Below are 25095 nucleotides of genomic sequence, written 5' to 3'. Positions count from 1 at the left end.
TATTTATTTTCGTAGTATTTTTGCACCCATTACGACATATACCACACATGTGTTGACCAATATAATTTTTAAATTTATCACTTCACAAACGACGAACACATTTATGATTTTTTTCAACGGAATAAATCATTCGTGTGATCGACCCATATTTATAACACGAAACAATCGAATGTATTTTTGAGCAAAGTTTGTCTATTTTGAGATAATCTAGCATTTTGTCGAGTTCTTGCTATATGGGAAACACTCTAGTGCGATCGAAACAAAAACAAATGTCAAAACGTTTTTTCACTCGCACTGATGCAAATTAAATGGGCGCGTGATTTAACGCAAGGCTCGATGGCGAAATGCTGAAAAGTTGTAATGTGGATTTGAGAAAAGATTCGCAATAAACCATGCTACCTCTCAGACAAATGAACTGACAATAAAATGTGGTGAAGTATGCCATTTTGCAAAAAATATGTCAACGCAGGTTAAAACATGACCACTGCTCAACTTTTATCATCGGCTGCCAATATCTTCAATGCCTTCAATAATCCATAAATAAAAGCTTGGCTTTTTGATTTAATCTCATAGATGCCAATTTTGCACATGAAATACGCTCCTTCAAAGCGATGCGCATTAGGACGTTGCAACGTGCGGCGTTGCCAATATGTACGTTCTCGCGTGCTGCATCAAAGTGGACCGTGCGTTGAAAGAGCGCACTGTTACAAAATCCTCCATAACTCTCGATAGGAGCAAAAATGAAAAATTATCAATACAGATTATTGAAGGTGAAAGATTTCCGCATAATTTGACATACGTTTTGAAAATTCCTAGCGTGAAGAACACAAGAAAAAATACAATTGAAATATTTAAATAGACGCAAAGTACCGTTATTCACATAATCATACAGCAAAAATATGTTTATGAAATAGTGCAAATATCATTTCATAAGTGTGCCAAAAATCATTGAATTGTCTTCAGTGGTTTTTGAGATATAAAATTTACAATTTTATGATGCAATAAAGTTTAAGGGTTAATATCTTAAAAAATAAAAGGTGTTTTAACGAAATATTTATACCAAAAGTTATTCGCCTTAATCCCTATCCAATAAAATATACTTCATAAAGATCGGTGATTTTGCGAAAAATTCGAGGATCACTTGACATGGCTTTACTCAGATAGTACTATCCACTTGAAAAATAATTACCCACTGGAAACTTGGGAACAAACTTAGTAGTTGAATTTTGCCACACATGTCTCTCGGACTGACGTTTGCAAGTTTCGAGGTAGGAACGAAATTACCTACTCATCTTTTTTTAACGTTTATTTCAAATGAAACGTACAGAAACCCTCAAATTTGTGAACCAAACGACTCAGCTCAACAAATTGGGTAAATGTTTGTTATCGAGAAGGAGTCATCAAAAGACACCGCTGCATAGTGGTCGGAAGCCCCAAAAACGTGAACTTAATTCACTAGAGGTTGTAACCCGTCAGGGTAACAATTTAGCACTGGGTGGAAATATACCTATTTGTGGGTATACACTCCGTAGAGTGTATTTGTTGACATGTAAAATTATGCTCACCGCTGTTCGATATCGTTTACTTTTTCATGTAAATTTTGTTCATTTTCGCGTATGTGAACGGTTTTGTTCGTGAAGCTAGGTTAGATAGTTTTTGTTTTATGTTTGTAGATAAATAACATAGGGATTAGTTAGGTCACCGTTCTCCTTTTGCTGTTCAATTGGTTGCTGGATATACTGCAAGGGCGATGACAGCTATGCACCGAGGCGGTTTGTCGGTTTTGTTGTGGTCGGGTGGAAGGCGACCATCGCGGTGATAGTTTAGTTAGTGACAGACCACGGTATATACAAGACTTCCGGTATATGCAAGACTTGCGGGGAGCAAAGAATCCGGTGATTCATCACCACCGTCGCTAGGGAGGTTCCGACAAAGGAGCAAATCTCACCTCCCTGGCTAATTGTTAGGGACCGCTGCCGGAGCAGTCAACGACCACAGGAGAACGCGGCCGTTGTAGTCCCGGCCGGTCGGTAGCAACCGTCTACCTTCCCGCCATCGTCAGCAGCAGCGGACCGTAAGAAACGACCAGTGAAGTGTTGAGGAAGAATACACGGTAAAAGTAATTTATTTGTTCACTTTTTTTTATTGTTACAGAAATCCGAAACCCTGTAGAGGCACCTAGGCCGCCCTGAAAAGAAGGGTTCGCCAGGCAATCAGAACCCGACTAGTGGACAAACCGCTACTTACAAAGTCAAACCATCGAATATATTGACAGGGTATCTTTGGACGAATTGTTTGTCAGAATATTCCCCACAAACTGATAAAAATCAAAATTAGGCATGGATTACTACGGTCAAACTAAAAAAAAATAACTTTTTATACTGACGGGGTAGAAAGCTGGTATCTTCGACAAAGTTTTAGATATGCTCGTAATGAAGAAATTTTGTTGAACAACTTGAACTTGTAGGACTTATAGTTGTCGATTTATAAAGCGTTTTCTATAGCAACACCCTTAAATTTAGTTTTTTTAATATAACTTTTTCCACTGTGACTTTTCGTGCAAACCATGTTCCAAACAAATGTGGAGGGCTTTAGAAAATGCTTTATAAATCGATAACATTAAGTCCTACAAGTTAAAGTTGTTCAACAAAATTCTTCATTACGAGCATATCTACAACTTTGTCGAAGACACCAACTGTCTATCTCGTCAGTATAAAAAGTTATTTTTTCTAGTTCAATCATAGTAAGCCATGCCTCAATTCAATTTTTATCAGCCTGTGGAGAATATTCATGCGAACAATTGCCGCTAGTGAACGTCTTTGGTATTGTCGACAACTGCGCGCTGCCTGCTGGCTCGTGGTGGATTTGGATTGGTTTGTAGTAGTTGTTAAGCCAACCGATTAAACTTAAACCTCTTGTATCTCGCAAACCTCATCCATCCGGGGCAACCGTTAAGGACTGTTTTGTGTTCTTACTTATTTTGTTTTGTGTTAATCGTCATGTTTTTATCCAAAGCTACTTTTCCTTACTTGCTGTCCAACCTTCGCGATACAGCTGACCTGCTCACATCTGCTGCAAATATTGTCACCTGTTGAGACATGAACCGATCCGAAGGTGTCGACCAAAAGGATTTACATCTGTTTAAAGCCACCTTCGCTTGGCTTCTTACCCTTCTTGGTGCTAGTCGTTCCCATTTATCTGCTAGCTAGTGCTGAGAACTTCTCGGCGGCGGTATTTCACCCCATAACGATGCCCATTTTCGCGATCCATTTCGCTGCCATTCCAACGGAATAATTATCGGCGGTAAAATTTCTCTAGACAACGATATCCCTATTTTCTCCAACTTCGTGTTTTTTTCCTCCTTAGCTGCCGTTGCTAGCCCGCAGACCGACATCTGCTGTCTACTGACTACTGTTGCTAATATCGAATCTTGTCGAAACGTGAACCGATCCTTCAGAGAAGCCGTCCAACTTGACATGCATCCCTTTCCAGCCACCCTCGCAAAGTTTCATCCTTGGTTTCTTCATTGACTTGTTTCTTGAGTGACCGAACTCAAATGACATTTTATTTGTCAAACGGGTTTTTTCCTGAACAGGAAGTTAATAAATTTTTAAAAGTAATTCAAAATCTTCAGGGGGTTGGGGGGATGGGGGTTTTAAACCCCCAAACCTCCCTTGCGCACGGGCCTGAATGAATCCACCGTCCCAAATCTCCATTGTCCCAAGATGTTTACCAACTAGCAAGTGTCAAAGGGCTCTAAAATTTATTGAAAGCCATCTAGTGCCCCAATCTTAGTTAAATTATTTATCAGTTCTTTCATTGAATTTGTGCAGTCATTTCCCCCACCTTCCAATTCTACTTCCCCCTGCTCTTTCTCCTTTCCTTCTGAGTAGGGAAATAATGAAAAGACACTGCAAGGCCTAAATCCCGACAACATTTGAGCCAATATATTCTGATTCCTGATAGATATCCCTAATTTTCGTTTGGACTGCACGCCATAACTTTTCTAAAGCGTACTTCTTTCGATGAAAGAAAAGCGCATTTTATATATCAACGAATTATTTAGATAGAACAGAAATACGTTCATCTCTGTGAGAAATATTTCACTTTTTGGTTGATTATTTTAAGAGATCTATGTGTTTTACGTGCCCAGAGTTGTTAAATCACATACGTATCAATTTTTGCCCTTAGTTTTTATGATTTATGATTTATTTAAATGTATGCTTTAACCAATTTGGTCATTCGCCTGTAAACCCTTAGTTTTTGTTCAAGCTAGGAACTTAATGCTGCTACTAGTTGCAGCATTTTAGCCGCTCTCCATGATTGCCAATGGATGTCTATGGAGGTGTACATAAAACGCGATGTAACAGCAGAGAGACATTGATAGGCAATCCAGGAATGAGACTAAAATATAACTACTTGTTGCTCTTTTCAGCTAGTACGTTAGGTTTAAAGTTTCGGTTTCATTGATTCAGTATGTGGCAGTCGGCTTGTTCGCACCCTTTTTTATGTTGCATGTGAGAACGTGGCTTAGAGAGCAATGATTCGTTTCGACTATTGAATACGTAGCGAAGCATCATCTCTCGCTGTTTTTTGTTCGTTGTGAAATGAAAAGAGAGAGGGAGAGAGAGATGATCATAAATCAGGAAGAAAAGAGAGGAAATGTTCTTAGAAATCAAAAAACAAAGGTAAGAGCGTTTTTCCATACATTAAATGCAAGCTCTTTTGAAATTTTGAAGAATTTTCGAAAGCATTCGCCATTTGTACGATGCGTTAAGTAGAGCTCATCATCAGTGACTCATAAAGATATGTTTTTAGAATTTTTTTTGAATATTCAAACAACAAGAGAATCAAATTGTCTGTTGCATATTTTTGAACATATATTTACTCAACAAAAAGGTTTGTTGAACATCAAAATAAATAAAAATTACGGATTTATAGACAATCTCGCGCAGCAGCCCACCGTGTACAACTCAAACTTTTACCGGAAACAAAAATTGAAATATTTTCTTATTCGAAAGGCTTTACTGCACAGTACAAGCTATTATTGTGATGTAATAATATAGTAATATGAATTTTTTCAAAATATAGTTTAGTTCAGTTTGTGCACAATTAAATTATTTATAAAACAGAGTTTTACTTGTATGCATATCATGCATAGTTTTTTTTTGTAATCGTTCATGGAATTTTGAATGAAAACATGGTTTTCACAAAGTGGGCTTCAAAGTTTTTAGAAAAAATCAAATCACAGGAAATTTACAGGCATGAAATGTTAATCAGTTATACTCTGAAACTTTGCAATAATATTATCAGATAACAATTTTAACGAACTGAAGCAAAAACAAAAAAAAATCGATTTTTTAAAGCTGACTGATGAGGAGACCCTTAAAGTACAACCACTTTCTAAAAGTATGTACTGTATTTAACAGAATAAAATATTATTAATCATGTAACAATTTTTATTGACATTTTTCACGCTGTCAGCTTTTATCCAAAGAAAATTTCTACTCTCGAAATTGGAAAATACGAGTGGATCTCCGGAAGATGGATTCCGATAGCAGTATAACCGGTAATAAACAACATAAGTACATTTAACCTTGAAGAAATCCAAGCACTGTTTCAATACTCGGAAAACAATCGAAACGGTTGAACCTTATTACCTTGTTCGGATGTCTGGAGCAGAGATGGATGACCAGAGTGTGAGGCGTGCGGGGAACTGAGTTTTCGAAGATCTGGAAGCGGCTCTTCATACAAAATCGCGAAGAAATCGTAATCAGCACGGAACTCATCGGGTGAGAGATTTCCAATTAATTTTGAAAAAACTAGTTAGACAATATGATTTTTGTAATGCTGGTTTAATTCATATGTTATTTCTTCGTTTTGTTTTATTTTTGCTACATTTTCGAAATGACATATTCTGGCAGGTTATATGAAGTTGCGTTTAGGTATTTCATTTTTCATATAACAGTAGATAAAGTGTTGTATATAATCATATCCAGATGAGGTTTTATGGTAATTGTTTCGCAATTTAAAAGGTTTTTTTTAAATGGTTCAATTTTGTAAAACATAATGAAAATGATTGAGAGGAGGGCTTGGACTTTTTTCACTTCTCCAAGAGCTCGTCTAGTTAATGGTAGCGGAGTGACAAATGAAAGAGGTTATTATTACGGATCTATGCACTTCACGCTCCCCAATAAGATCAGTTGTTTGGAGTCCATATGCAGAGTCAAGGCCACTAATATGCCTGCTGCCTCTCCCATATACACCGCGACTAGTAGAGTTATAGCTGATTCACAGCAGCAGTAAACTCGTCCTTTTGTCCTTACCTTCAGGAGCGAAACGTTCAGGCCATCAACAGTCAAAGCCGACTACAACGGAAGTAACATTAACTCATTATAACCCCGCTAAGTTAAAACTACCTGTAAAATTATGCTTTGGTTATCAACATATGAAACTTAGGACTGGTTGTTCAAACTATTTATCTATACAGTATTATTTTCGAAGCTGATGATTTTTGACATTAAAAATGTCTTACTCCACTATCTGGGGCTAGGTGTCATTCTAAAATCTAAACTATGTCCCATGTAACGAAACTATGTAAGGTTTGCACGCTTATAACTCCGATATTACTAGATGGATTTTAATCATTCATACACCAACCGATTCAGAAACACCTAACTTAAATATTGGTAATAATTTAATATCTCCCCAATAAAAGTAGACTTTTGAAAATTGGTAAAAATAAAAAGTTCACGAAAAACGGGAAAATTACCATTCGTGAGGCAGATTTCTCAGACACAGCCGTCAAGAGAGGGCAGCTTAGTTGCTCAATGAAACACGAAAAGTCATAAATAGAAGCAACGCATGTCCGTTTAAATCAGTTGTTGCTCTTATCCCATACGAGCAACATCGTCTCCGGGCGATGCAATAAGCGCTATCGATTTTCGGTAACGTTGGCATTTGCACACACTCGCACCTAAGTGACTAAACCATATACGGTTAGTTTTTAAATAGAGGTGACGCGCAAAATATTCACAGATTTTTCCACAATTTTTGATCACAGATTCTTTTTCACAGATGACAGATTTTTGGCTTTTTGATAAAAATTTCACAGATTTTCACAGATTTTTGGAAATATTGTGATTTTTCACAGATTTTTTGGAAATTTATCACAGATTTTTTTTCCTGTTTTAGTCATCACAGATGGTAAAAAGATTTTTTTGGTCGAAACACAGATTTTAATGTGGCATCCCTGGTGACGCGTACCCGTTTGAATCAGTTTTTGTTCTTATGTCGAACGGGTAAGATCATGGCTGCAGCGTCTGGGCACTACAATAAGCGGTAGACGCTATGCATTTTCGGCAGCGGTGGCCGTGTGCGGATTTTTCGGGTACCAGCACAATGATTTGCAAAGTGGGTGGGCGGGGTGGTTTGGATTTAATGCAATACGGTGTGTGCTGCTTAAGAGTGTTGCGTTTGAAAAAATATATTTATTTTTATGCATGCGTGTGCGTTGTAACTTGTTAATCCATGTTTACGGCGCTTTGTAGCTGCGTAGGGTAAAGAGCCTATTGGTTTTCATATTTCATATTTCGGTTATATGTTTTTTATCAGTAAGGCATCTGACAACGTGCTTCTGTAGTTATTGCACTGTTCAGCAGCGTAGTATTTTATATAGGAGAGTACACTCAGGTTTTTTTACGCGGATTTTGAAATTTACGCGGTTTTTATTAACGCGTTTTTTTTTTAAATTTACGCGGTTTTCATTTACACGGCCTGTATCCCCTGCGTGAAAATCTGAAAAATCTGAGTGTAATTGCATCGGAAACAATCACATTCCCAGCAGAACTTTTTGTTTTCTAATTTCAAACGCAACAACGGAAAATTTTAAAACAGAACTTACCGTCCCAGCAGCAGTTTAAGCGGGTGTTCTTTTTCGATTCAAATTCAAGCCATGTCTTAAGCGTTACTGGACTTAAAATTGTTTTCCCAGTTTATCCAGTCAGAATATCTGTCCTACCCTATGTATTTAAAACACAGTTCTAATTGCGTTTTAAAGTATACAACAAATAGAACGGTTGGGTATACTAATTTAAATTTTAAAATAAATCTGTATTAAATTATGAAATAAACCGCTGTACTGAAGATATAATTATGTTAGTCCTATTACCACATAAAACACCTATATAACATAAAACGCTGCAGAATTGGTTTAATAATACAATGTTTACACTACAGAATTATAACACGTTTTAATAATTAGCAACAAGAAAAATGTCACCAAGATAGCATAAAAACCCGTTTTAACTGGTAGTGCGAACGTTGCATAACAATGTAATTTATCAAATAATTTCATTTTTTCCACCATTAATCGATCAAGAAATACTTAAACTTAAGATTGTTTACTTAAGTTTATTAGTACCTTATTGAAAATTTAAATGGAAAATGAAATTTCATATTTCATGGAGAATCTGTATACTTCCGTTGGCGGGCGTGGGGCTTCCTCATCACAGCTCTCAATATGGAACCTTTCTTTTGAATATATTTTCTGGACAGACCAGCCTATTTTTACTAGATGGATCAGCCAAATAATGCCAATCACCTAGTGAGATACTTGATTAATTAATATATTACCGTTAAAAGACCTTCAATAAATTATGTTTTGATGGGGAGGGTATATAGCAAATTGTAACATATGAAAACAGGCGAGTGAACAAGAACGTGAGTCGATATGTGTGATAGATAAAATTCATTTGCACGCTCTTGAAAAAAGCTACATTTTTAATGTCACCGTGGTCGTGTCCTGTACACAACCCTTTAATTTTTTTGAATTTATTGACAATAAAACTATGGGACTGCTGAGTGCATGAACCGTTGATTCCTCTGATTTTCTGTAATAGCTTAAGGATCAATAAAATATCATCGAAGCTAAATCCAAAAGTTATATGTTGTTCTTTAAATTTAATCCTTTTTCAGAGAGCGAGTAAAGGCGCTTTAACCTAGGCTTATTAGTCAGGGCAAGGTACAAATACCTCTGTCCCATCCCAAAGGACCAAAGGAGTGACATTAACCTTCTTAGCAAAGTCACTCCCAACGATTTATTCTATTCCCTTTAAATTGAAACGGTCGGTACGGTTATCCTCGTTTCTTCCTCCTTTAAGATTCAAAACAATTCGTCAATTAAATTATTCATTAAATGAATAATTTAATTGCCGTCTAATTTTGAAACATCTTGAAACTCAACTCTGCACAGTAGGCCTGGCCGTTTTAATATTTGCGATATATGAAAATATGCTTCAAATATTAATGTTGACAAGAAAAACATTACAGAATAACTGCAGTGTTTTCCAGGATGCTTTTCAATACTGGCTGTGTAAGGGTTAGAATAGAATAGAATACAATATTAATCATGTAACAATTTTTATCGCTTTCGCAACCCCGTAAGAAGCGAACATTTTGGGCCCTATTCTTACAGTCACGTCACTTAGTGACTAGAAGAAAATTTCCTTCTAGTCACCAAGTGACGTGACTGTGAGAATGGGGCTAAAAACAAAAACAAAACAAATATAAACCAAACGAATGAAAAAGTCATTTGCATCAGTTGCTGTGATATGAGTAGAATTTCACCGGATTTCTCTGCATAACAGTTTAATTCTACATTATTAGTTTATTTGCCCCGCAACTTCACTACAGATGATGAAAGATACACTTTTTAACTCCGATTGCGTTTTTTCAGCTGTCAATTTAGAAACATGGAACAATCGGACGTATAACGACAGATAGGTGTAAATACTACTTATTCCATCAAACATTCCGTGCACACCCCAAGCACAGGTGCCCTATACCGTTTTTTTGAATGGACCATAAACCATCCAAAGTAATCAATCGTTTTAAAAAGCCCTCAATCACATTTTTTTTACTGCGCTGGACGTATGTGAATGTTGGCACAAGCACTTGTAAATACGCATGAGAAGCATAGCAAACATTTACCACCCGGCGCTCATTTGCGACTTTGTTCACGCACTTAGCATAAATATATATCGTCGAACATCATAATAACGATCTCGTCGCCCATTTTTGTTCGTATTCATCCAGTGACACACGTTTCGCGTGGCACCTCCCACCGGCGATGGAAAGTGTGGTGACGTTTGAAAGGCGCTAGCTCGGGCACGAGTTAACGGCCGCGATACCGATACCGGCCTAAGGGCTACATAGAAGTAATGGTTAGACGTGACCCGCTCGCTTGATGATAAAATATCGAGGTTTATGCTACTATTTCGGCAGTGTGTTGTGGCAGCCCAAACTCACAGCCAGCTGTCATATTTAGACAGGCGCTCAGTGGGTGGCGTGAAAGCAAACATATGTGCGAACGAGGAAGTATCACGCGAACAGCAACAGATAGCGGAACGACCTTGAAATATGAAAAGCAATGTTTAGAATGGAACGCTTTACGTGTTGGCATTCCTATAGAAAGTGTTTTGTGTGATGCTTTGAGTTACACACGTACTGGCTTTTCGGCGGATGAGATTTTAACATTCTACGTACCGCACAGCTTGCCAAAATTTCTGGTTAAAAATGTATGAGATACTAAGACAGCTAGAGGGTTTACTCCTGCAATAAAGAGCTGGCCAGAAAATGAAAAATCGAAACTCAGTTCATTTCCTCCACTACTTAATACCACTGTTTATCTGGATACATTGCAGGCCTATTTTGTTTAATTTGTTTTATTAACAACCTGGCTGAGCTGTCAACAGAAGCAATACATTATATTTGCGTTCATGTATCTGAAAGTCTTTTACTTGTCGATTAACCATACGAGCCATAAAATCACTACTCAAATAAAGGTACGTACACTCAATTAACTTTATTGGCCACTGATTTTAATTTATGTAATAGATTCAGTCCCTGACCCTATTTTTATCCTTCAACCGAAGAAATTGGCTTTGCACCCTCTTAATTATGTTATTAGCATCAACACTTTTGTTGAAATAAAGCTTTAGCTAAATAATATCTCGTCGTTTACCCAAATATTATATTAATATTATATTAATGTCACAAAAATGTTCGTGGCTGTGGTCCACTAGAGTTTGATAAGTCTACCCGATCAGAAGAGCATAACAAAACAATAACACTATTATAACTATGGTTGATATTTAATACAGCTGGAGATATATTCAGATAACGGAATTGAAAGTGGATTGCGGACAATTTCTATACTTTCAATATTATAACAAAATCTATTATGAGACCATCAACTTATGAATTGATCGTTTGTTACTAGGTCACTGTCATTAGATGATTATATCTAATACAGTTCTCTCACAGAGGACATATATACTTTTGGAAAAAAATTATATCTCATTTAGTTTTAACTTTGATAAAATAATTTCAACTTTTGTTACAATTTTGTTATCATTAGCCAGGTTCTTGTTTTATTTTTTTATTTTAACATCTAACCAACAAGATTTATAACAGGTTTAGTTTAGTTTGAAATAAATAACTCCAGGTGTTATAAATCAGTTATGTCCTTCTGATCGGGTATTATTATTATTGGAGACCGTATCTCAGCCAAGAATTGATCCACTTGGTCCTGCTCCCCTGTCGTAAGAGGCGACTGAAAACAGGAGCCAAAGTGTTTCTCGAGCACTAAATGTCTGGCGGGATTAAAATGTGCCAGTCGTGCACGGAGTATCATGGGACTTACCCTTGCTGTGTTAGCCGAATCCCTAGCACAGTGGATTTTCGATTCTTCGCAAATCGTGGGATTCTAATGATGATCATATCTCTAATACCCATTCGCTATAGGCGATTATTAGCCAACGTGTTTGGTATTTTCTAGTTGCTGTATAATCAGTGCTGGTGATGAAATATCTAAAGCTCTGATCGACCGTGGTTAGAGTAGCATAAATTAATCTTCAGCATAAACGGAGAACAACTATGAATCTATCCCGCCTTGTGCAGGAAGGAAAAGCTTCCATAGCTGTGGTTCAAGAACCGTATTTCCATGGAAGAAGCTTCCATGTTGGAAAGCTACTTAACCCCGTCTTCGTAGCTTTCAACAAAAATGGAAACTTGCGAATAGTGCTATTGACGCAGGTCTTATATCCTACCGCATAACTCGCGATATTTGTGCTATCACAGTCAATATGACTGTTGATAACAATAGCAGGTAATACGTTTATTGTTCGACATGTTAGCTGCATAATGAATAGACAACTTCTGATAGTTTCAAAGGGGCTGTATTATACGGTGGCAGAAATGGGTTTCTACTTATAATTGACAGTGATGCAAATGCCCAGCACATAATTTGGGACAGCTCAGACATTAATTTGATGGAGTAAGATGTAACCATCTGCTCTGACTGTATTACGCATGAGTTTTCAAACTGGCTCGTACTTGAACTGTCATTTTCTGATCATAAATCTTTAATAATATAAGTATTTAATCACTTAAACGTCTCGCTAGATATTATCACATATCCTTAACCCAAATCTACGAACTGGAATTTCTACACCCAAAACTCGGCCGTAATACTTTTACTGTAATAAGAAAAAAAAATGCTATAATAGCAAGACGTTTAATACCAAAACGGTCGCAACAAAAAATTCTCCAGACGACAACACCAACACATTCAAATCTTCTCTGCGTCGCACGCATGTCCATCAATTCTTATATAATAAACTAGCTGTAACCCGGTGCGCTTCGCTACACCCATCAGGACTAAACGAAATATTTTAAAAATACTAAAAATAACATAATATTTTTGTTACAAAGAAGAAACTTATTGTAATTCTCGCGGATAGACAATGTTCTTAGTTTGACCACCCGGAGCACAATTAAATTAATTGCTCTGTTTTCCTACACACAATCGTTTGAAATCCCTTGGTATCATTCGAATTCGAGGTGGCAGTACATTTGCTTCTTTATATTTTCTAGTTACAATGGTCGCTTAAATGAAATTTTTCAACCAAAGCATGCGGTGCGCAGTGTTGCAAAAAGACGTTTTCACGATCAAAATTCAATAACTCCTGAAAATCTTTACTGAAGTTACTAAAGCTCTATGTAGTAACAGTAGCGAGATATGTAGGTTTGCTTGGGATAGACCCATTCAAAACAGTTTTTCGAATATAACTTTTTACGATTACTTTTTATTATGAAAAGTGTCTTCTACAAAGTTGTTAAAAGCGATAAAATACACATTTTTTTTTAAACAACGAAGAATCTGAAGCTCTCGAAACAACAAAGTTATTGTCAATTTTCAATATTTATTTTTTCAATTTAAACCTTAAGCAACTTCCTTAATAGCAAAAATTCGTAGGAAGAACTTTATTCTTTCGTTTAAATATAAAAACCTTCGTCTGACGGAGACTGCTGGGTAGGTTACGTATAAAACCAATACTGCTGAAAGCATGGTGGATCGACTGAATTAAATAATTCAACACGTAAATCCATAGATTTATATGCGTAGCAGAATTACCATCGATTTTATTTTGGATGGAGTAGTGTATGAAATTGAAGTCAATATACGCAATCGATTAATTCTTCAACAGAGTGTATTATTTTACAAAATCATGTGGAAATGTGGTGCAATTTATTTTTGCATCGATTAACATTTTTCCAATTCATATATTTAACTTTTTTTTGGCGAATTGACCTACGAAGGTGTCTATGAGAATCATTCAATAAAAGTATGCACATATAGTGAAAAATTCTGTTTTCGAAACATATTTCCAATGATACGAAGACATAGCGGAGTGTTGATGGACGTGGGTAAAGTTAATTCATAAAAAATGGCACATTTAAAAAAATATTTTGGCGATACAGAGAGTATTAGTATATTCATTAACTTTCCATATAGTCACTGCACAATTGAACAATATTTCTTAAAAAATATCATAGCCGAATACTGAAAATTGAGCCAGTGACAGAGAATCTCTGGAGGTATCTCGTTGAAAACTTGCTTTGTGGAGTACATCATAAATCAAAATATATTGGACCAATCGTTTTCAACGTTTGCACAGTTCTTCTACATATCCCCAGGTATTGATCAAAACGAAAAACGAAAATGCAATTTTCGTTTAAGAAATCATGAAACTTATTTTTGTGAACAAAGTTATGATCTTTAATGATGTTATGATACTCTATTCTATTCTATTCTATTCTAACCCTTACACAGCCAGTATTGAAAAGCATCCTGGAAAACACTGCAGTTATTCTGTAGAGCTTTTCTTGTCAATATTAATATTTGAAGCATATTTTCATATGTCGCAAATATTAAAACGGCCAGGCCTACTGTGCAGAGTTGGGTTTGAAGATGTTTTTTGAAAATTAGATGGCAATTAAATTATTCATTTAATGAATAAGTCAATTAACGAATTGTTTTGAATCTTAAAGTAGGAAGAAACGAGGACAACCGTACCGACCGTTTCAGTTTAAAGGGGAAATAATAATAATAATCATAAAAATCGTTGGGAGTGACTTGACTAAGAACGTTAATGTCACTCCTTTGGTCCTTTGGGATGGGACAGAGGTATTTACACCTTGCCCTGGCTAATAAGCCTTGGTTAAAGCGCCTTTACTCGCTCTTAATTTGCGGCCGAGTAATCCGGATGTTTTTCCGAACTATTCTGGCTGCTGTTGAAAACTGGAAAATCTGACCAGCGACAATCGTATTTCTTTTATTTTAAGCAAGGGAATCACGTCGGAAGTATTGCGCATTATTCGTACAATGATGCGCTATAATACGCACTGTCTCCGACATGAGGGATTAGCACTAAACAAGTGAAAAAAACGACTGTCGCTGGTCGGACCCTCCAGCGTTCAACTGCCATAATAATACTAACGAACGAACCAACGAATTTTAGAAACAATCTTTTAGAAAATGGCAAATACATCTGACTTACGTGTAATAAGATCATCCAGAATGCTGTTATCTGCATCTATCGTGATGGCGGCCTTGAGTCCCACAAACAGAATACTCACGATTTTCTGGATTCCAGTTGTAGTTGATGTTGCATTCAATCGAGCTCAGGAGATCTCTTCTCATGCCAGCCATCGCTTCAAACATTTGCTTGAATGTTAAATACTCCGGAATGAACGCCTTTGTCGGGTTCAACAATACCTGCAGGAGGTCACCGGAATGAACCAGTTCCGGGTTTGCCAGTTTTGAGAGGATTGCCTGAGGTTGGGCCGCTTGCGAGTGGTATGTGGTCGTATCTCCTCGAACTCCATCCGCTTTGGACACGAACTTCTAAATTCAAAATGGTTCTCTTCATCAGCTGAGTTGTTGAAGAGCAGCGAACGAAAAACTTTATTTTCCAAGGGGTGAGTCGCTTAGAACAATGTGCCATACACATTGTATCACCTATGATAACACGATATAAGATTACGATTCACAGTAATACACGATCATTTCACTCGTTACCACAATGTGTGGCACAATGAGGCACACTTTTGACAACTCAAAAACTGTCAACAAAGTGTAGTTGAATACTCATAGCAACCATTGCTTTTGTTTTACTGAACACCATGGCACACCGTGGCACATCGTGGCACATTGCGGCACAAGCTACCACGCTATTAGTTTGTGAGCACAATTCGATTTGTGCTAAGCGACTCACCCCTTGTTATTTTCTCAAAATCGTGTCAGGAGCGAAAAAAAGCACCTTCGTCGTCAGAGGTTGCTGTGATCCATTTTAATCGATCTTTAATGATGTTATGATATGAAGGAGAACTGTGCAAAATCAAACAATTTGGTTCAGTAGATTTTGAGTTATGCTGTACATCGGATTTTCGAGGTGTCTCCTAAAGATTCACTGTAACACACCCAATTTTTGCTGTGAACATTTAGGAAAATATTGCTTAAATGTTGCATTATTGACTGAATAGACTAACACTCTCGGTATCGCCATTGTTTTTTTGAGTACGGTATTTTTTCTACAATAATCTTACCCCCTTAAGCAAGAGCTGATTTCATCAGTAGGTGTCGACTAACGGGTTAAATTTGACGAAGATCGCCGACAACGCCACCAACTATTCGATTGGTTCCTTTTATGGGTCATCGTCAATTCGTCCTATATAACAGTGTTGCATTCTTCCAGAATTTTGCTTATACCCGAATTTTGATTGATATTGTAAGTAACGACACCATAGAGTCATTGACCACTGTGCGCCGGTCGTGTTTTTCGCTCCTCGTATACGTTGAATTTAATACGAAACATTTATCTTTCCTGTTGATAAAAAGTGTCGAACTGCAGCAATTACTTTATGCGTTATATATCCTGTGATTGTTAAAGTGCAAAAACGAACGCAATTCTACGATATTTTGCAAAATTGTCTGATTTATCTCAACTATCGAGGTGCCATTGTTCGTCTGATCGAAGCGTCGCTATTATTATTTTTCTGTACAGAATGGTGTGCGAAGTGTTATACGGCGATCGATTGCAAAGTCGATATTATTACTGTGTGCCAAGGAAGCTACTGTAAACGATTTCATGCTCAATGTGTGGGATTGAACGAGGCTAACATCAATGCACTCACCAAAAATATTATCTGGTTATGCGATAGATGTTTGGAAGCATTTATTGAAACTGTCTCTACCTCGCTGACTGAGTCGCCAGAGCCGAACCCATCTTCAAACAATATCGAGTATGAGGTGGCTTATATGAAATTAAAAATCGATGAAATTCAAAGCACATTATCTCAACTATTGCCAAAGCGTTCATGCCCATTCAATTCTACCCCGGTTTCGTCTGTGGATCCACCGAACGAATCGAGGAATACAAGTCGGATTGATTCACCAACCGGTAATGCACATAGAAGTGATATGGAGTTCTCTTTGTTCCTGTCGAATATAGAACCTCATGTTACCGAAAGTGAAGTGAGTGCCTTAGTTACCCAGTGTCTCGGACTCAATTCAACTGATACAACTGACATCAAAAAACTTGTTTCCGGATGGAAATCAGTCGACGATATTGATTATGCGTCGTTCAGGATAGGGCTTGATGGAAAGTGGAAGCCACTAGCCCTGCAGGCGACTACTTGGCCTCGAAACGTCCGCTACCGTGAATTTGTCAACCGAAACAACACGACGTGGAAACCTGGATGTTGAACAACACATTACGAATATTGAAGGTTTTGATTATTTTATTTGTTTACAATTATTAGTGTTTATTTACAAATGACGAACTGTGAGAAGTGTTATATTTTTGTTTTGTATAAAATGTATTGTTAAAATTGTGTCCTGTATAAATGGTAAATTTTGTAATTGTAACTAGTATAAGAAACCACCATTAGGGCCAAGGGGCCTGTTGGTACAAATAAATAAATATCAAATAAATATCAAATAACGTTTTCCGCAAACGCAAGATTTAGTAGTTATTTTAGGGCAGAGCTGTTCGTCTATCATCCAGCAATGTTGATTTAACTTCAGATGAAGCGATCGCAAGTGCAATTTTCAATTTTATTTTCGACAAATTCATGCAAATCACCAGTATTATATTGTCATTCGCGTAATAGATCTCTATCAAATAAATTTTTACCATTCCATTTATGTTCTGGTAAACATACATGCAACAATTTTTTTAAATTTTTGAAGTGATTGATAGATATTGCATCAGAAACCCTCCCTCTCCTTCAGATTCCGAAATCAACAATCATGTCCACCGTCTTGAAGGAAGAAATACTTATGCCAAATCATATAATATATATATATATATATATATATATATATATATATATATATATATATATATATATATATATATATATATATATATATATATATATATATATATATATATATATATATATATATATATATATATATATATATATATATATATATATATATATATATATATATATATATATATATATATATATATATATATATAGGGTTCTTCAGTACACCCCCCCCCCTCTCCCTTTCCTCGGCTTAGGTACTTCTCACCGTCCCCATCGTGCACAAAAACCACCCCATGACCATCTCCTTAGTGGAAGGAATATATATGTCAAAAGTGAATTCATCGCTAATAATCACATTGAATGCATACATAAGGATTACATTCTTCGCCCCCCGTACGGGAAGCACGACCTACGGTTTCGATCCGCGCATCCGAACCGAAGACACTTGTCTGGATCTAAGCACCAGGTCTGGGCCTGGTTCAGGTCCGGACCTGGAAAGGGGATAGGCTAGATCCAGAGACCGGTCCGGATCCGGGTACTGATTCAGGTCCAGGAACTGGTCCAGATCAGCGTGTTGGTGCGGATCCGGGAGGTCCGGTTTTGGGAACTGGTCCGGATTCAAGAATTGGTCCGGATCGGAAACTGTACTGGATCCGGAAACTACTTATAATTTTTATTTCACTATCCAACCTACCCAGTAAAAAATCTGTGATTCCGGCTGGTTTCTGCTAATATTGGGGCATATTCCAGCCTGAAATTGGGCAGAAATCCGCCAGAATTCCGTTTGGTTTGACCCGATACTAACACTATCATAGAAATCGACCGAAATATCCTACATATGCACACTGAGAAACAAAAATATGCATAGTTAGCATGCTTTCTGTTCCCTACTCTTTTATTCTGCTGTATTTTTTATGCATTTTCATGCATAAACTTCCAGTAAGCATTCAGTGAGTGGATAGACCGAATATGCCCAATGCATACAATTTACAGCAGAAGAAACGAGAGGCAGATAGAAAAGTGTGCTATCGATGCATAAATAAAATTCTGCGTGCATAGAGCCGAGGCTGACACATACTGAAAAGTGTTTGGTTGTGTGATACACATACATGAACAGCAACCGAAATACGTCATTCCACCGTTTACTACCCAAGTAACCACTAAGCCGTGAAAATGGCATCAATTCGGTTCTATAGTCGCTTATAGATCAATGGTAGCAGAGCTTATAGGTTCAATATCGTACTTTAGTGCTGCTTAATGACCACTTTTGGGGAAATATTCGGCTGATATACTGCCTACTCCTACTTTTTCCACCACGCCTATGGAGATAAGACAAAACAATTTGTGGTGGGTAGAACCCACTGGTTGGAAAAAAACGAAACAAAAACAGGGAATAAAAAGTTTCTTTCAAGGTCTTTATGTCGCATGCGCCGTTTGATTTTTTTTGCAGTACAGCGTACGTTCCAGGCTCGAACTTCTGCCTTTAGAAGATTTGGAAGTTACTTTGCTCCAGCGCGCTTGACGTTTCATCCATTTGGGAGTTGGCTAATCTAACTGATATTTGGCGATCTTTAATTTAGAGATTTCTGTTGTGATTATACTTATAATTGGGTGCAAGGTTTTGATCATATTTTTTAAACTATCATTAGATGTATACTTAATTGAAACAAATCATCGCAATGTACCGTATCATTTTATGGCTCGAAGGCTTTGTGCCCTTTAATTTGTTTACGACGACCTGCCCAAACCTCGGAAGCTGATAAGGTTTCCTATGCTTACAATGTGCCTCATATTTGTTTTGATTTGGAATTTATTATTTAGAGTAATGGAAAGGTCAACTATAACAGGCCTTAAAATGGCATCGGTGACTACCGTATCTGGCTTATAGCTATAAGGTTTATAAGCTTTACAATATAGCCTCATATACCCATATACGACCTGTTTTAATGCTTAAAATTCGTAGTGCTTATAAGCATTAGCAAAGCTTGTATAAAGCTTATAGACATTTGCAAAGCTTGTATAGAACCTATGAGCATCGAAAAGCTGTTATAAGGTGAATATAATGCTTGCTTTAGTGCTTAGTGGTTACTTGGGTACCTTTTCGGGAATATGAGTTTAATACTGCAATGCGCAATTGCATGGTCTGTTACCGAAAAGACAATAGAATCTTCAGGGGCGGCGAAACACTTTACGCCCGAGTGGGTAGAAAGCATAGGGTGAGGGGTCCATTAGTAAGGATTTTTTCCCTTTTCGCAATGCACACGCTTACATTACATTCACATTAAGTCACGTTCGTTTATGCAAATGGAATTGTGGCACAGCGATGTTTTCAAATGTGTGTAGTGCGAAATACATGCGTTGTTTTTTTTGAAATGGTTCAAAATTTCGAGTGGGTAATTATCCACTCGGTTATTTTCGAGTGGGTAGTACTACCCATACTACCCACGCTTTCCGCCGGCCCTGAGAATCTTACCCAAAAGTAATGGAAACATACCCGTCGGATTTTGGGTGTAAATAATACCAATGTGAAACAGGAATCACAGAGCTTAGAAAAATTAAAGAGCAATCAGTGAGAGTATAGGATAGCAAAATCAAAATGAAAAATTAATGGCGATTTCGCTTGAACCTGAAACTGAGTCAGGTTCTAACCCCAACTGCTGTCAGTTCATACATTTTGACAGCAGTTGGGGTTAGGAACTGACTCAGTTTCGCTTCAAACGAAAACCACATAAGAAACTTTTCTCGTTACCTGATGTACGGCTGCATAACAAAATCAGTCGGTTCTACCGACCACAAAACACTAAACCGTTACAAACGCATACATCTCTAGTAGCCTTTATTTCGTTCGCACAAAGGATGTGCAAACATGTGTAGCTTTCGTTGCTCGCGGAAAAACCTATCACCTCATTCAGATTTAACGATGCAATTAAACTGCTTCAAATGCTGGTAATTCGAAAGAAAATTTCTCACATTTTTTGTACGATCAGGATTTTCACGTCAGATACAGGTAAGGATTACTTTATGGATGAATTAAGGTTGCACAGAGAATGCGTAAAATTCGCAAACGAAAAAAGCAGTTTTTTTCTACACCGTATGTCAGATCTTCATAAAAATCAATCAGCGTATGTAGAATGTTGTTACTGTACTGCTGATTGATTTTTATGAAGATCTGACATACGGTGTGGAAAAAAACTGCTTTTTTCGTTTGCGAATTTTACGCATTCTCTGTGCAACCTTAATTGTTGTTCAATATTGTCGAACAGAATATTCATTCAGTGTAGTGCAGATCAGAACGGAGCCATAGCTTACCACAATTTAAATATTTCGTTCGAAAAAAGAAACACTCAAGTAACGTACGTACATATGTCCCAAAAGCTGGTAATAGATGTTTATCTATCTGATGCATACGTTTATGGTGTCACATTTGGCTAACTTGTTTTGTTAAGTACTTCGAAGGGTTTGAAGCGGCACCAAAAGATGATCTTTAAATAACATATGCGAGAAGGCATCTCGCCGAAGATCCTACGGCTCACTTAGAGATTATTTACTAAAACAAACATTTTCATCGCTTTATTCCATTACCAAAATAATCCAACAAATATATTCTTTGTCCAAATTTCAGATCCACAAGGAATGGCTAGAGAAGCGTGCCGCCAGCCGGTTCAGTGGTAACTCTAGCTCGACCCTAAAGACTACCTACCTGCGAAGATTGATCAAATTCAAAAATGAACACGAGCCCTTGTCAGAGAATGACATTTCCTTTGTACCGCATTTCAACCAGCATAACAACGACAATAGTGAACCGTCCAAGATTATTAAGGATTATCAGTCCGGCATTGACAATAACCTTCAGGATAATGAATATGGAATCAGACGGGCTGAGCATTCCGGAAGTGTTCCTAGCGAATCGGAGGGAACCAACAAAAACCAGACCGATCGGGTTTCCGGGGCTCTGTTCGACAATAAACAGCAGCCTTCAGACGTTTCAATGTCAATGCAGTCTAGAATTTTGGAGCATCACTTGGCCGGTCTGGAAACATCTAACGAGATACCCCTGGTGACACCTGTGCCCGTTTCCCCATTGCTTGTAGACCAACAGCTGCAGCAGCAGCAAAGGGAAAACACTCCAACCGAACAAATTGAGGCGGTAACCAAAATGAATGAGCCCGGTAAATCCAGCGAACAGAATCGCATAAATGATGATTTGCCAGTGAGTGCTAATGTAAGCGGTGGCAGTTATACATTAAATAGCAATGTAACCAGCGCTTCTGGGAGCATCGCGGCGGAAAGGAAACCCGAGCGACATCCGGCCATAATTAATAACGAAACCACAGACGATGAGAGCAATGCGTCTTCCTCGCCGCTCGGCCTCGCTTCGGTCGGTTCGGCCACCACTGCGATGCCTATCGAGGAAAAGGATACAGTGGACCAAAGTCAACAGCAGCAGCAAACAGGGAATGTGACTGTAAGGAATGTTTTCGGTCCCTGGAGTAATTGGACTGCCTGTTCCAGATCCTGCGGCGGTGGTGTCAAATCGCAGCAGCGGAAATGCTGGCGACGAGAGTGAGTATTAGCAGTCTGATTTTCTGATAATCTTCTCCAAATGCTGGATGATTTTACAATTGTTACCCTTTTTAATGGCTTATTTAACACTTTTAGACACGTTTACGTCTATTTAATTGTATACTGGGGCCACATTATTCAACCAATTCGAAGCGACTTTTTCATACAAGCTTGTATACAAAAACTTTTGTTTCGAGATGCGCAATGTCACCCCTGGTCACTGGTGTATGTTTTCAATTTTCACAGACCTAGAGCGTAGCATACTCTTTAAATGTCATCGTTGATGAATTACTTGCTTAGAAAAACCACAAATGCAAAAATTAGGTGTTTAGCACACATTAGTAAAACTCCATAAAATTCATTGAATTAAACTGAAATCTTCGACAATTATCGCAAAGATACAGAGGAATCCGGGGAAACCTAAGCCACGGTGTTCCTAAAACCGTTATTAACTAAAAAAAATTACCATAAATTTGGCATACGGCATTCGACAGATACAGTATCCAAGCATCTTCTCAGTGAATTTCAAAATGATCCATCGAGGGATTCGAGAGATATGGCGATTTGAAGTTTTATGATACGTTTCATAAGGCTACCAGCAAACACCCACGGGTTTGGTCCAATCTCTATGAACAAAAAAATATTTGTCTACTTATTTAGTACATGGCATTCAAAAGCTATAGTAATCAAGTATATCCCCTGCAAGTTTGGAAATATTTCATTGACGGAATCGAAAGTTATAACAGTTTGGATGTGGTATGCGGTCATAGATGGGTTTTCTACCAGACTTCAAGCGTGAATCCATGTTTGTCCATTGACTATTTAGATCCTTTATACGTGTCGCGATTTTTAAAGGAAACCCTTACCATTTTATTACATAAATATAATGTACAAATGGTGTTATTAATATGGTGCACTGAAAAAATATGGAAATAGGGTTGTCTACCAAACGTTAAATATAACGTGTAATTTAAAAAAAATAGATGAAAGTTGGAATGTTTACTTCAAAAGGCCATATCTCAATGGTATGTTGCCTGATTCTAATTATTTTTTATCAAGAAGAATATAAAATAGTGTTTGCTACTTCAAACAATAGACAACTTAATTATCCTCAACTATATGTATTATCACTATTTAGTAAATATCTTTATATTCAAAACGACGACCTATCAATTTCTATACATTAGTTGAATGCAACGAATGCAAACTATAAATCATGGAAAAATAAAACCATAAATTCAATACATATATTCAAAAATATAAAGGTATTTGCTGATTCAGATCAATTTATGTTATGATACGGTTTTTGTTGGAAATTTTGTACAATCGTGATTCGCTGGTTGGGTTGACAGATGTTAAAACTGGGGGATGTTATTAGTAGGGGGATCAAAGGGGATGTTATTAGTACAAGTTCATCTGCTCATATCTCTAACTATTGTTAGTTTGATTGTCGAATTGAATTTAACATGAGAATTTGACATTCAGATGTCGACAATGGACCAACTAGCGCGGAGGTCCAACAAAAAAGCGGCTCCTGTTAAAAATTGAGCGACCAGCGAATCACGACTGTGTTAGTTTTAACATTTCATATATCCATAATTTGTAGTAAACAGCAATTGCAATCAACTAGTATATAAAAATTGATAGGCCGCTATTTTTTAATACAAAAATAATCACTAAATAATTATAATACATATAGTTGAGACCAATTATATTGTCTATTTATTTATGTAGACAACTCTATTTTATATTCTTCTTGATGAAAATTAACGATGAAACGTCTACCTGTTCAATAATGAAAAAAGAATTAGAATCAGGCAACATACCATTGAGATATGGCCTTTTGAAGTAAACATTCCAACTTTCATCTATTTTTTTTTTAATTTACACATTATATTTAACGTTTGGTAGACAACCCTATTTCCATATTTTTTCAGTGCACCATATAAATAACACCTTTCGTGCATTATATTTATGTAATAAAATGGTAAGGTTTTCCTTCAAAAGTCGCGACACGTATAAAGGATCTAAATAGTCAATGGGCAAACATGGATTCACGCTTGAAGTCTGGTAGAAAACCCATCTATGACCGCATACCACATCCAAACCGTTATAACTTTCGATTCCGTCAATGAAATATTTTCAAACTTGCAAGGGATATACTTGATTACTATATCTTTCGAATTCCATGTGCTAAATAAGTAGACAAATATTTTTTTGTTCATAGAGATTGGACCAAACCCGTGGGTGTTTGTTGGGAGTCTTATGAAACGTATCATAAAACTTCAAATCGCCATATCTCTCGAATCCCTCGATGGATCATTTTGAAATTCACTGAGAAGATGCTTGGATACTGTATCTTTCGAATGCCGTATGCCAAATTTATGGTCATTTTTTTAGTTAATAACGGTTTTAGGAACACCATGTAAGCAAATCGCCTTTATAGGTAGATAGATATGAGAAAAAATTTATCGGTCAAAGGTCCTAATTGTTAGTTTGAAACCTCAGCTACATTTTGGTGCCATAAAAGCTTATTTGCACCACACCATGGCAGCGCTAAGCGACGATTTGCAAAACTACGTTTTTCAATCCTTTTCCAATCTAGGGGTAATTCGGACTTCCCTACGGGGCAACTCAGACCATATTTTTTTTAGTTTTTACAATGGAATTATGTTTACCTATGAAACATTTATTAGAGAAACTCCTTAAGCAAAAAAAATGTGTTACAAAAACATAATCTGGTTAGTCACAGCTGTCGATTGACGCATCATATATTTTCTTTGCTGTGGCGTGAGGAATCGTCTGCGTAGGCGTAAGCCGCTTAATGATGTTTGATGGAATAGGGGG

At 37.1% G+C, this 25095-nt stretch overlaps 1 protein-coding gene across 1 annotated transcript in view; it reads left to right on the top strand.

Annotated features, from left to right (window-relative positions):
- Positions 1–22248, top strand: part of LOC131694736 (uncharacterized) — a gene marked incomplete at its 3' end in the record, with an annotated part of 63639 nt that extends 41391 nt beyond the window's left edge. Inside the window, exon 3 of the mRNA XM_058983217.1 lies at positions 21308–22248. Coding sequence (XP_058839200.1) covers positions 21308–22248 — 941 coding nt within the window. The remainder of the gene's footprint in view (positions 1–21307) is intronic.
- Between the last annotated feature and the right edge of the window lie 2847 nt (positions 22249–25095).

This window comes from Topomyia yanbarensis, unplaced genomic scaffold (assembly GCF_030247195.1).
Source record: "Topomyia yanbarensis strain Yona2022 unplaced genomic scaffold, ASM3024719v1 HiC_scaffold_129, whole genome shotgun sequence".
Lineage (NCBI taxonomy): Eukaryota > Metazoa > Arthropoda > Insecta > Diptera > Culicidae > Topomyia > Topomyia yanbarensis.
This window is presented reverse-complemented; position numbering and strand designations above follow the sequence as displayed.